This window comes from Falco rusticolus, chromosome 1, assembly GCF_015220075.1.
Source record: "Falco rusticolus isolate bFalRus1 chromosome 1, bFalRus1.pri, whole genome shotgun sequence".
NCBI classification, from domain to species: domain Eukaryota; kingdom Metazoa; phylum Chordata; class Aves; order Falconiformes; family Falconidae; genus Falco; species Falco rusticolus.
The window spans coordinates 45,026,795-45,041,314 of record NC_051187.1 but is presented as its reverse complement, the minus strand read 5'-3'; the positions used below and the strand labels follow the sequence as shown (position 1 = coordinate 45,041,314).

General features: G+C 39.4%; 1 protein-coding gene across 1 annotated transcript in view; it reads left to right on the top strand.

Annotated features, from left to right (window-relative positions):
- Positions 1–4,474, top strand: part of CPE (carboxypeptidase E) — a 58,263-nt gene extending 53,789 nt beyond the window's left edge. The window contains exons 8-9 of the mRNA XM_037377344.1: positions 587–705; positions 1,741–4,474. Of these exons, the coding sequence (XP_037233241.1) occupies positions 587–705; positions 1,741–1,839 (218 nt within the window). The 3' untranslated portion in view covers positions 1,840–4,474. The remainder of the gene's footprint in view (positions 1–586; positions 706–1,740) is intronic.
- The last annotated feature ends 10,046 nt before the right edge of the window (positions 4,475–14,520 follow it).

The following is a 14,520-nucleotide window of genomic DNA, read 5'->3' as shown; positions in this document are numbered from 1 at the left end:
GAAAATGGGAGAGGGTCATATCTAGAGAAGATGATGATGCATTTTTTTTCTGTGACTGAAAAAGATGATCTGCAGTAGCACTCAGTGCAGTAGGACCTTAGTGCTTTGACCTTATTGGATCAAACTTTCATTTCTTTGTTTAGCTAAACAGTGGAAAAAAGCCCTAGATGTTGCCTGGATACTGAAACACATGGGTGATGCTTCAGGGGTGATTCATGTGCAGTATTCTAGGAAATGACAATTTATAGCTTCCTCTGCAAGATAAACTGCTTCTAAAGTGGGATAATGTCCCGTATTGTCCTTTTCTTCAGCGTGCTGGAGAGCCTTCAGCCTCGGCGGGCAAAATCTTTCATGGAGGCTACAGCACAACTTCAGAGTTTATATCTGTGTTTTGGTTAACGGAAAAGAAGAAAATCTGTAATGATGTATTTATACAGCCCTTACAGAAGAAACCGTTCAGACAGACAAAAGGAAAGGACTGACAGGAATGCAAAAGGCTCTGACAAGATATACGGTCCCTTCTTAGCTGCATAATGAGTTTTATACATATTTATTTGGATTTTTTTCTTCTGCTTCTTCTCTACAGCCAAGGATGGTGATTATTGGAGATTGCTTGTGCCTGGAAATTACAAACTTACAGCCTCAGCACCAGGCTATCTAGCAATAACTAAAAAAGTGGCTGTGCCCTTTAGCCCTGCAGTTGTGGTAAGTGCTCATGTGTGTTGGTTTATCGTCTATAATTTATGAAAAAAACCCTCTTTATTTCTGTCATGCATGGTATACATATAAGCAGGAAGTGATTTTTGAGACTATTTCAGAATATGCTAATTTAGAAGTCAGTCTGGAAATCTACTCTTCTAGTACTTGCTGCACAAGCCCATGAGAGTAATCTCATTGTAAACTCATTTCGTCTCCTACTTGTCTTACTTAAAATGAAAAGACACAGAGAAGGGTAATATTGAGATACTTAAACTTTTGTTTTATTGATTAACGTGTGACTCGCCAATCAGATAGAACATTTACAGAACATATTGAAATAGTGCAGCATAATAAGGAAGAGATGTTGAGGTTTTCATTGAGACCATATATTTTTAATCTTGTCAAGTGACTACTTGCATAGGTTAAAACCAGTGTTCAGCTCTGCAGGAACAGTGATGGAGCGCTGTTCTGTGTAGATCCCCAGCATGTATGGCAAGTAAGATCTAGGCTGCATCTAAGAGTTTAGAAGCATTTTTCCATCAAATCCTGGGATATACTATACTAGCACATCATATCTACACTAATGAGCCGCGTGTCAGGAAAGCTCCCTGGATCTTATTGATGGCATAAAATTGAATACGTTTTGATATGTTAGGGGTCTGCATTGCTAGGTGTTAGTAATATTCTGAAAATACTTTTTATTTCTTGCTAGATGATTTATACGGCTGGCAGTTTTAATTTCAGTGGCCCATATTTGTTAACATTTTTAGATGTCAAAGACTGGACAGCTGTCTGCTTTCTTTTGGAAATTTTGTTCACCTATGTGCATTTTTAGATAAGTTTATTTTACTGGTTTGCTAGTATTACATGTATTAAAATCAGCCTTGAGACACCTCGAAATAAACCTAGCCTAAATGGAGGTACCTCCCTAAGCCCCCGTGTCTGTGTTAAACAACTTCTTTCAATAAATGACTCTGAAAAGCTTACACTTCTCTCTTTCTACAAGCCTTACCAATGTTTTTAATTGTTTCCCTCACTCAGGTTGATTTTGAACTGGAGTCATTGTCTGAAAGGAAGGAAGAGGAGAAAGAAGAGTTGATGGAATGGTGGAAGATGATGTCAGAAACACTTAATTTTTAATTGAAGATTTTGACTTTACAGCTTTTAATCTATTATATGTTGACTATAGTATAATGTACTGTGGAAAGTCCCCAAATTCTAGATTTTGTGCACTTAATTAACTTTGATTTTTGCAGTCATCTTTTGTTTAATATGATTACAAATAACTACTAGCTTCCTAGCTAGATAAGTTATTAATTTTCTTTCATATTATAGAAAATTTACTCTTATATACAAATGAGAAAAAAATGAGTGAATGTCTCTGCAGCCTATATGGAAATACAATCTATTGTGTATTATTTGCAAGTTCAGAATATGTAGGTTAACTCATGATTTTAAAAAAGGAATATGCTGTAGTCAATTCCCAATACTGCCAGAAATACTTGACAGTGCATAGTAGTAGACAGTGCTGTTTACTGAGTTCGATAATGGATGTTATTGAAAAGATTTATAATAACAGTGTGCGGTGTAATAATGTTTTACAAGGATTAAAATTCAGTATAACATTTTGTATGTCTCTGGTGTTGGGGCAATTTAAATATGTAAGAAACATAAGCTGACTTCATTTTAGTAAGCAGAAGGAATCTGCATAAGCTCTTTTATTAAAAATGTCATGGAATGAAGTCAGGAAACAGAGCTTTATTCCTTAAACTGTTGATCATATTTCAAGATCAGGTTTTAATTATTTCTCATTAATTATTAACCAAATGAAAAATTCTGAATGGGCACAGAAGAGCTTGTACGAATTGTTAATATGCTGCTTGTGTGTGTTTTACAGCAAGAAAAACCCCCAACATTTCAGGTGATGTCTGTTTTAATTAGATAACTACCTTTTCAGCAATCTTTACATGTGTCAGTGGTGTCTCGATAATCAGCTGAAAGTTCGTGTATGTTCAGGGAAAGCTACTAATACATTACAGTTTCGACAATGAACTGGAAGTCTACTGGGAACATGCATTTAGTCTTATAACCCAAGAAGGGCTTTGTTTTCAATTTTGTTTTTCTGCTGGTTAGTCATGGCTACTACTAGAAGCAAGACAGAGAAATGAAAATTTTTTCAGTGTGGTGAAATTTTCCCCAAATACTTGAAGGTGATACAAAAAGCAACTTTGATTTTAAAAGATCCTTCTTCCTTCCATTTTTTTTAGTGTGCTTGAATTAACTTGCTTTAGTCTTTTGTTTAAAATGAGTGAAATTTGCAGAGTCAGAGAATACACATGAACTGTAGTGGGTGCAAGTTTGGTATAATTCTTCTGAAACCACTGCTGGTATGCTACTTGATAGCAGCTAAGCATCTCATCTGTATGACAGCTTACACACTATTGCTGGTCTATTTTAATTCAAGATCAGGTGTTTGATACAGATTTCCTTCCTCTCTTTCTTTAGTATCACTGTCTGTGTTTTGAAATTAGCATATTATTTTAGTTGATGCTGTAGGAATTCGGTACCAACCAATGATGTACTGTCATGCTCCTGCCATAAGTGAAAAATCACCTGTTCAGGTGTAGGATTGACGTTTACCTCCTTTGGGTATTTAAAAACCTACTGAAAGTACTGTTGCCTGAGAACTTGAAATTCTTTAATAAAAATAACACTTGGTCCTTTAAATTAACAAGCTTAAGGTTTGACACACATTGATAAATTGAACAGCAATAAAAAGGCATAAACGTTCTCTCTCTGATGAAGAGTTTGCTATGTAACCTGTAGCTCATTTGCATAGTGGATTTTTAATTCCAAACTTCAGGGGAATTTCAGTTGCTGTAAGTTGTTATGGAGTGATGAACTTTGGATCTCCATTGCGATGAGGAACCTCTGTGGCAAACAAAGAATCTTACCTGAATGTGTCTTGATAACCACTTGTGGCTAGCTGTGTGCAAGAGCGTGCGTAAAGGATGCCCAGTTAGACCAACTCGGGTGTTAATGACAATTGGAAAGGCTAAGATCCAGCACAAAACAGTGTATGGAAGTAACGATTCTGTTTTCAACTGAACCAGGTAAAATCAAAGTAAACAGGCTAAAAATTAATTAAACAAGAGACTGCTGGCATGTGGGCAAAAGGCTACATTTGTCTTGTAAACTAATGTAATAAGGCAAGCGTATATTTGTACAGAACATCCTCTCTGCCCCTTCCAAACCTAACAGTTTCAATCCAAATGATGTTACTATGTGGCATGATGCCTGTCATGCATCCAGTCTTCCTGTGTGGTGGATTGTGTGGCATAGTTAGTGCAGACATTACATCAAAGTGATCTCATAACAGATTTCTAATCTGTACTTGTAACGTGTGTGAGATCCTCTGGTTTACTGTTTCATGCGTTTGCAGTTAAATGTGGTGTCCCTTAAATGGTCTTTTCATTTTGCTCTAGGTGACTGCCTGCTATTACTGGGCTGAGAACAGGTTAAAGTGATTAAATGTTACAACACCAGAACCACTGCCACTGTTCTTGCTGTAGGTAAATATCCTTAAGAACAGCATAGCCAGGACTCTCAATTAATTCATTCATTATGTAGCTTTCCTAGCTGAACTGAGCTGTGTTGTAGGACTGTGTATGTTTAAATGGAAGATTAAAGTGTTGTGTGATGCTGAGCTTTTGGTTAAAAAGGTACATGCTGTACTATTGTACAATAAATCTACAGGTCTATTTAAAATGTAAAACGCGTGAGTAATTTACAGGTTCAAAACTTCGGCTGTGCATGTCTGTGAAGTGTGCAATGAACATCCTTGCTGAAGTGTGTGTGCCAATTAATCTGCTGTTTGAACAGAGAAATGAGACTGGGATTAATGCTGGTATCCTGTTGAGAGCCATCCATAACCCCTTAACTTCGTGCCAGAGCATACTCCTGGTGTATATGTCTTTCTAAGTGCTTTTTCCATGCAGGTTTTCAAGTCAAGTCATGGATGAGAATGAGATGCTTTGCATCCATGCGGTGTCAGTTGGGACAAGGCATACACTTTTGTGTGTCTCCCACTTCCACAGTATTAACAAATTATTCTTTTTCCATACCAATCATTAGGAATGGAAAGCACAGTCTGCACTGTGTTTAAAGACCTGTGATGCTACACATTCCTTATAACTACAGTGATCAGGATTATAGTAATGCAATCGGTCAAATAGAATCGCTGCATCTGAATTGTTTCCCTGTTGCGAGATTGTAGTGTTCACATTGATATATGTGAATTCACATACAGTCGTGGCTATTTCTGAGCTGATAATAACATACATTAAAGTGTAATTTTAAACTGATAGGTATATAAGAAAGAATCGCTGCCAGGTTGAGCTTTTTTAAGCAGATCTAACAGGTGTGTTAGGAATATTCAATATAACTATCCCATGAAATGAAGAGGATTCAGAGGAGGATGACAAGTAGGTTTAGAGGAGCTGGGATTTAAGTTAAAGGCACAGTTCCCAAGAGCCGGATTCTCTCCCATATCTCAGCTGAGTTTGACTCAGGCCAGTGGAGGCTGTAGAACAGCAGCAGTTTCACGGTTACCTCTGTATGAATTAGAGCAGCTGTCTAGAGCTTGTAAGTCAGCCTGCTCCATGGGAGGAGTGCCTTGGTTCTTACCTGTAGTAAATGCAGGACCCAGACACATCATTGCAGAGCTTGCTTTCTGCCTTCCTGAATCTTGCAAAGAACTCATTCTGCTTGTCTCCTTGCTGGTATTTCATTCCCCCTGTACGTTTCTGGTTATGTAGAGCTACATGTGCTGTGAATAATTTACTGCTTGTTAATTTGACTCATAAGTTTGGTCGTGGACACAGCCTCTCTTCCAGTATTTCTGACTTCTGTAATTAAACCCAGAAAACAGGAACACTTGGGAGATTTTTCTGAAGGTCATGCCATAAAACCCCCCAGTGGGTTGGTGTGTCTCCTGGTTCATAAGGGTTTTGAGTGAGCTTGCCTCAGGTTTCCATTTTCAAAGCCTGCTTTAATGGGAGAAAATGACAGCTGAGAAGTTGATGTAATCCTATGCCTCCAGGGGCTGGGGTTTTGAGACATATAGCAAGTATTGGAATAGGCAGTATAAAAATTAGATATTTAGAAACAACTGCTGTTTACTTTTACTAACTGTGATAATGGGAGTATGTTAATTGAGTTAAATAGCTCTGCAGTGCTGATATTTCTTCAGCTCTCCTTATTTTGCCTCTCCATGCCCCAGGCATTGTATTTCAGCAATGACTTAAACACACCCATGATTAGGCACCATTTATCACAGTGCTAGATTTTCCCTGAATTAATGGTTAATACTTCATGTTATTGTAGCTTTGTTCTACTTTCATATTCAGTTAAGCCACCACAGTTTTTTGTAATCGCACGTCCCTCTGTGCACAGTGGAAATTGTCAGAGAGACTGAGAAGTTTGTCTCCCGTGTTGGGAGAGGGAATTTTGACATCTGGGAAGGCACTGGAAGCAGTTTAGTATTGTGAAATAAATAGATTTTATAGACCTTTTTGCTAATCATTCTTTAGTGAAGGGCTGAATAGGTTTATGTGCCTATGGGATTCTAAGAGTGCAGTATGTCCATGCCTTTCAGGTAAAGCTCCTCTGGAAAGGTTCCCGTTAGTTTCACTGAGGTTTTTATCAGACCCTCAGGCCTGGAGTCTGAGCAGTCAGGACTATCTGGTGCCAAGGCTACTGATTTTGTATTAGCAGTAATTGTTCTTCATCTTCTCCTGGAGAAAGGCGCAAAATATTAAAGAAATGAAGCCCACTTTCACAAAGTGCAGAATTGGTCGCGGAACTTCTTAAGACACTGCAAGACCTAAAGTAGAAATAATGGAGATTAGCTGGGCCAGTGGCAACCTTCAGCTCACTAAGCCTCTGAACTGCTGGAGGATAGGAGAGTAGGGTAGGTCATGGTGCCATTTTTGTTACATTCACCCACCGAGGATGTGGTCAGGGACATCTTTTACATGACCAGCTGGATGAACTTCTCACCTGGCTGTGGGTGGCAGCGACAGAGGGGCTCACAGTGCTGCAGTGCCGTCTGGTAACGTGAGGTTCCAGTTCATGGACTCCCTCAGAGGAGCACCTGCTCCGCCGGCCGCCGTGGTGCATGTGCTGGCGTCCAGGGGCGCGGAACCAACATCCCTCCGCGTTCCAGCACCTCTGACACAAAAGGTAAATTAAACATATTTCAGAAACTATGGACAAGATTCCAGAGCGGACATGGCTGCCAAGAACAGTACGAGATCATAGCCTGGCTTCCCTCCCGTCAGCTCGCTAAAGTGGGCTCACGTGCTTTCCTCGGCCGCTGCCAGCTCAGCGGGTGTGTCACAAGCTGGCCCAGCCCGAGCAGCTCAGGGATCACTTGTGGCGAGGCCCATCAGGAGTGGATTACAGAGCTTTCTTGTGCCTAAGATCCTAAGTTTGCACTTGCGCTGGGAGGAGGGTCCCGCAGCATGGCCTGGTGTCCTGAACCTCGCGTCTCTGGAGCAGGGGGGACCCCACCAGTAGCTTGCTCTTGGCCTGCGTGCTTAGGTGTCTTCCAGGGAAATTAGAAGGCAGCTGCTACGCCTCGCTGGTGGTGTAAAAGGAAAGATCTGGCCTATGCCTCGGACTCCGTGTCAGAGCATGGCAGGCAGATGGTAAGACTGGGAAGCTGGGAGGTGCTCGTGGATCCCGTAGGTTAGGCATGAACTTAGAAACTCCATCCAAAAAGGGATAGTAGTAAACCCAGCGTCACCTTCTTTCCCCTCCAGATTCAGGTAATTTATTTGAAGGTTTATCATGATAGTGATATTTATCTCTGTATATACGTACGTCAGCATGTCTGCTTTGTGTTTCCTGTGGGGTCTGGAATGCTTCTGAGTTTAAAGAAGTTTTGGATAAAATACAGAAGCAGCTTTGGGAGCAGGAGCAGGCTGGAAGACGTGCGCTAGCTGCCTCATGCTGCACAGTGTTTGTCGCTGCTGTGTGGCAAAGGAGGGGCATTCACTCCAGTCCCAGCATTCGGTTTCAACAGACGTAATAAAAACTGTTGGGAGGCACTTTTTGCTGATGTATAGTGGGTGAAAACTTAGGGCCCAGAAAGCTCTTACTGCAAAGAAAAGGCTTCGATGCTGCAAAGTTTATCTTTTGGATTCGCTGTCTGCATATGAACATAATAAATGTGTGTGGGAGCAAAGGAGCAGAGCAAGAACGTACAGCATCTTCTCCAGGCTATTTTAGGCACTTAATTGCTTGGAAATCCTTGAATGCACCTATTCTGTTTGCCATAAAGGGAATGCAGGCTCCTGGTTTTATGGATCACATCTGAATTAGATACCTGCGTTATTAGATATGGTAATGCCAGGCAGACGCTTGTGTTATGGGCGAGGTGCCCCGGAGAAAAGGAAGCACCCCCCAGCCGGGAGGGCCAGGCAGGCACCTTAGCAAAGAGGCCAGCGAAGCATGGCATCCAGTTGCTGCTTACAGGAATATTTTAAAATATGTAACATACAGCTCTAATGTAGTTGGTGGCCGTGTTAAAACGACAAGTGTGCAGGCTGTCTTGCATCATGCCTGGTGCACCAGATGCCCTTCACACACCGTGCTGAAGCCTGTAGACCTGAATCAGTCACTGCGTTTTGACCTAAAAATCCTATTGGCTGTTTTAGTAGGGCTTTTGGAAAAGAAACTTCTGAAGGGAATGCTTTCTTGTGCCTTCTTCAGGAAACTGAAAGACTAAATGAAGGGAAACTGGTTTTGAAGTTTGTGATACCAGAACATGACACACCCCCTTCCAAATACATTTTGTATTCTGTCTTTAGCTATTTCCCCATATGTCTGACAGGCCTCGGCGTCAGATGCCTGTTAATGTATGTGGTAATATGCAAGATGTTAAACATCTGCAAAATCTTCTGCTCATTTTTGTAATGTCTCAAAAGTTAGACACAGCCTGCAGGGGATTTCCACCAAAAAGAAACAAAATCTGGAGGACGTTCTAAGTTAAGTCATTCAATATTTGTTTGCCAATGCACTGGATGGTATTACAAGCTGCCAAGATAAATTCAAATTAACGTGAAAAATATTCAGTACTGTTGGTTCTGAGTTTGCATAAGTTGCTGGCACATGAAGTTAAGAATTCTCAGATAAAAAGTTGCCAGGAAAACGAAGTCCAAATGAAAAAGAATAATAATGACATATAATACACTTGAACAAGTGTCACAGAAGAACTAAGTTCTTACCCAGTGGAATTTTCCTTCAGCAAAGCAATTAAACATGGATTCAGAACAGTTCAGACTGAAAATTAATTGATCTCAAAAACCTGATTTTAACTTTAAGAAAAGCCAAGATGAAAACAGAAAACACTATGAATTTCAAAATAAAAATACAATAAATACAAAATTAAAAGATTTTAAAAAGATTGCAGTGAATATTTGCATACAAAAACAATTCACTTATGATAAAACTTCCTAGATGCCTTAAGTGCCTTTGAAAACTGTAGGTTGAAAATAATTTTTAATAAGGGTTATTGAAAGATAAACAGCAACATTTTGAAAATCATACTATTCTGCTTCCGTTTGAATCTTTCATTTATAAAAATGTCAATTCAGATTTTTGATATTTTATGGTATATTTTTATGGGAAAAATGCTTTTAAGCATTTTTTGCTAGTTTCATAATTTTTATTAATGCAGCCACATAACTGAACTCACATTCTAGCAAGGAAAGACTGAACAAGACCAAATAGTTGGCAGCTGAAACTAGGCAAATTCAGAAGCAGGGCTAATGTTCAGTATTTTCTTAGTGAGGCTTATTCACCTTTGCAACAGTTCATGTAGCTGTACAGTTGATTATGCATCACATGAATTTTTTTAAACAAGACTGTTGTCCTTGTGAAAGACATGCTGTTTGTGTTCCTTGGCTGAACCAATCCTTTATTCTTCACGGGTATGCCCTTTCAGTTGATTATCCCATCTGGTTTGTTTCCTGAGGCTTTAGACAATCACAGATCCCTTTGAGCTTCTGCTTCATCAATCTAAGACCATTTTTGGATGCATTAATTACACGATTCTGAGATTCAGGCTTGGATTCTGTGGGCAGTATCTGTATGCCATTACAAATGTGTGGGTATTGATTTTCCGTGGTTGGTTCCCTTACTATCTGTGCTCTGAATGAAGCCAAGTAAGATTTTTTAGCTTTGATTTTGAACTGAATTTTCAAATATAACAAAACCTGCTGAAATGTTGTAGGAACATATTTGATTTTAAGATCAATTAAAATGCTTAGAAGGACTTTCTCCCCTCCTTCAGTCTTACATGTTTTTCAGTTTTCTTGGAAATACACAGTTCCTAGAATTTACTAGTTAAAGACTGGCTTGCTTGTGTGATATTTATAATGCCAGCAGCTTCAGCTCCCATAATAGCCAAGAAAATTATTTGTATTGCAAGTCTCCATCCCTCTCAAATCCATCTGCTTCCATGGGAAGGGATGGCTTGTCAAAGGCATACATTTTTCCTCCCCTTCTTCAGCCTTTTGTAATTGTTCTTCCTCTACAGCCTCCTTTTTTTCATTCCAGTATCTCAAAGATCTGTGCTAAAACCCTGATATGGCCTGTGCACTGCAGAAGGTGCTAGTTTCCAGGTCAGTAAATGTGAAAGAGATTGCAATACAAAAAAATTTATTATCTAAAAGATGAAACTCAACTGCTGCTGGTAATAGAAGGTCGAGTCAACAAACATGCACTGCTTTATCATTTTTTATGAACCACCTCATTATTGTGGGCCTTCGGATAGAAATCATTGAAGAGTAGTCTTTATACTTCTTGTCTTGCCAGATCGTCACTTGGGGATTCCTCTCCTTCAAGACAGGGCTAGAAAGGTTGATCATAAGCTGCAGTCTGGTTCCTTTTCTGCTTCCTTTCACTCTCAGTACCTCGTACCATTAAGTCTCTTGTGTTAGAGCGAACTACTCCATGACAACTTGCACTGTCTTTTAGGCAAATGGATACTTAGGTGGATATGGTACAAACCATAAAAAAGCTCTTACAGAAGGGAAACAAAGATTATTAATACTTTATGTGTATATCTCTCTATATACATCTCTCTATATTTAAATATATACATATATTTAATCTTCCTGGAATTTCAATGCCTCACTTTAAGTGTTTTCCTCACCTAGTCTTTGTCTTTCATAAAACAGCAAGAATAGGGATTATCTCAGATCTCTGTATTAGTTGGGCAATAATGAATTACCAGCCTTTTCTCTCACTGAACTAGTGGAGGGTACAAGGCCCAGCACTTTTCTCAGTATGTTATGGTCAGCTGTAGGTGACTCAGACGTCAGGACTTTTATTCATATTCTATTTCTCATTTGCCTTGCAAGGCATATTTTAACTCCAAGAGAGGATGGCCCATGAAATGGCTTCATTTGAGTACCCTAATCCACATCAATTTCAATACTTGAAAAACTTCTTCATCCAAATAGTTTGAGCTGCTGCTTTATTGTTTGTTAGTTTTGGATTAGGAACTGAATGGTCTTATTCTTCAAATCAAAACCATGCTTAGTAATGAGAGGAAATATCAGGATAAGCTTCATTAACCAAGCAGCTAAGAGCACAAACATCCAGGAGCACACCCAGTGCAACTCTTTCCTGACTACAGCTGAAGCTGAGAACTTGAAAGCTGTGTGTTTATGGTGATGTGGAATGTACAATGAAGGAAAGTAATAAAGTTGCACCACACTTCAAATTATAAACCAGTTCTTCTCCAGGGCATTACATCATTGTACTATGGATTTTCACACTTGGGGGGGGGGGGGGAGGGGCTTACAAAGGGGATTCTGCTTGATTTACTCTTCCCTACACCTCCCCGTTATCACTTAAATAACTGATGCTCCTATAGTTCCTCTAACGTCAGAGTCACAATTACCATTAATGAGATTCTGTCAATCTCAATGTATATTTTCCGATGTTTCCCAGATATTTATTCTAGATACTATGTTGGAAACCTTGCAACTTGACTATGCATTGAAACTTTAGGGTGCTGAGGCGAGGCTGAAGATCCACAGGGGCTGTCACTGGCGTTGCTGCAAGGAAGCTAATGGAGGTGTACCACTATGTACCAGCTGTGAATCTGTGCTGAGGGCAGCCGAGCAGTAACTCGCTGGAATATTTTGAGGCAATAGGTCATATTCATTTTGCTTGTACCAACAATGTCATTTCTACCTCTTGGTAATGTATAAGCCCGCAATGATTTGTTTACAGTGAGGTTACAAAGAGGGGAGGACATGAAAAGACATAATGGGAACTAGCCATGTGGAGATGACAGGCTTTTCCTATACCATTTTGCAACTCTCATCTGTGTTTTAAGTTCAAGGAATGTATCTCAATCATTTCCCACTTGCGGAATCAAGATAAGATATTAATGGAGAGCACTCAGCTATGACTGTGTAGAATAAAATCTGTAATTTTTTTAGTTATTAAAATGTTTTGTCTTGCTGTCTAGGTGATGGGAAAAGAAGAAAACAGCAATCTGGGACAAAAAATGACAGGAAAGCTATAATATGGTTATTTATCTGAGAAATTAATAGATACCTAAATATAAATGCTCTCTGTCCTGTCACCATCGCCCCCCCCCCCCCCCCCCCCCCCCATCTGGAACGTACTCAGAAGCCTAAAATGGGGAAAAATTTCCCATGTCATACTTTTCCACTGAGTTTTCCCCTTAGAAAATTGCAGATCAAAATAACCAAAAGATAAAAATCAAGTTGTGCAACCATTTCCTGTTACAGCTTTTCTTCCCCAAAAGTCTTTAATATTTGGAAAACTTGTTTTGAAAAGCTAAGGAAAAAAAAAGCTACAAAAACTTGGATTCTAAGTATGTGGGAAATCTAATCATAAAACTCAGGACTATGTAAATGCCCTAAATACCATTTAAGTGTTACTTGATGAACAAAACTTAAAACAGCACTTCTGTGCTGCCTGTTGCTGCTGAGACTACATTATTATGTTTCCACCTTGAAATTCTGTGAAGTGGGAAATGCATTGTGCTCAAAGCACCCCACTGCTGGGTAGCATCCTCATGCTGGAGAGGTGGGACAAACAGATTTTGGCTGACGAGGTGACCATCCTCGTTTAGGTACCACCCCTAAATCCAACACTTCTGTGAGTCAGCAAATCCAGGTATTTAGGTACCCGTTTAGCCCTTACCCTGGGTGTCCCTAGAGAGGAGGAGTAAAGATGCAGAGATGTGCTGAACTGACTCACCTCCTGTTGTGTTTAAAAAGGGGTAACAGCCAGAGTCTATTTTCCACTCTATATTTAAAACCATTGACTTCAGTGAACTACTCTACATTACAAATGCCATCCTTGGGAGTAGAAAATGACCTTGTGTCCTTTTTCTTTCCACCACAAAGATCTTCTTTCCCAGCTTTCACACGTTAAGCAAGGGCAGTTTGGCATGTGCTATTACTGCGGAATTTCCCTCCCAATTACCTGTTTCCTCTCCTGTGTGCATTTTTGGCATAATGTGTCATGTTCTGAAACCTCACATACCTGAAATATTTGGAAGCATTGAGTTCTGGACACATCTGGTTATTAAATTTGAGATGACTGCCCCTTTTGTGAATAAAAGCCTCACACTGCTGTAGGAAATTCCACTGAGGTTTTCTCCTCTATATTATAATTTTGTCTCCAGTATTATACTGCTTCCTTTATTAACAAAGAAATATTATCTATCGTAACCATGCAAGACACTGCAAAAGCTTAAATGGAAGATGCCATTTTTTAGGACAAAAACGTAAAATCCTCTTCTTCCAGGTGAGGATACACATCCCTCACAGCTAAATTCCATGGGAACTTTTGCTATCCACTGTGGTGAATGCTCAGTAACAGGTTATGGCCTTTGGGAAGCAGTTCTATAGCTGAATGGGTACAAATAATGCTTTTCCACATACTTTTACTGTGGAAAATTGTGTGTGACCATATGATCAGTAAACACTTCCTTGTGAAGCTGTAGTGTGAACAGCTTGAGAAACCTCGTTTGACTTCAGCCAGCTACTGATGCTTGACATCAAACTGGCACACAGAAGTGCTCTCCTAGTACAAGCTTCATCTTCTGCTCTAGCTTAGGAATTAGTAGGATGGTGTCTTCAGAAGTTTCTTTACACTCCTCTACTTTCTTAGAATAACATCTTTCACATGCTAGCAGAGTTCAGATGAAAGGCCAGCTGCTAACTTAAATGCCCAATAGCCTTGCTAGAGCTGGCAAACGAATTGAGGCTCATTAATAGGATGCTGTTAAAATCTCTGTGTTATTAGGCATCTAAACAGAGGAGTTCTTTCTCCTCTGAATTTTTATATAAATATCTTGCTATTTCCACTTTGGATTAAAAAAACCCAACCCATTAAAAATCATTAGAAAAAGGTTCAGTTATATATAATCTCTTCTGCTTAAAATGTTTTTTATTTTAGTTTAAGAAAATATTTTTTCTTTTAGAAAAATAAGGCAGATACTACCACATGTTATAGAAAGAATTACCTTTTTTTAATGTCTTGCTCTCTGAAGGAGACATCCATTTATTCTATTACCCAATCATGTAGTAAACTAGTGATCAGGTAATAAGTCATAAGTGCTTTTATTTTAGTAAATGAGGAAAGTAAAAAGCTCTAGCTCTAGCAATGGCAGCTTTTTCTGACTATATGCCAAAAGGCTACAGTGCAGTGTCTGAGCTAACTTAGATGGTGCTGCATCTGCCTATGAAAAGTTGTGAATTT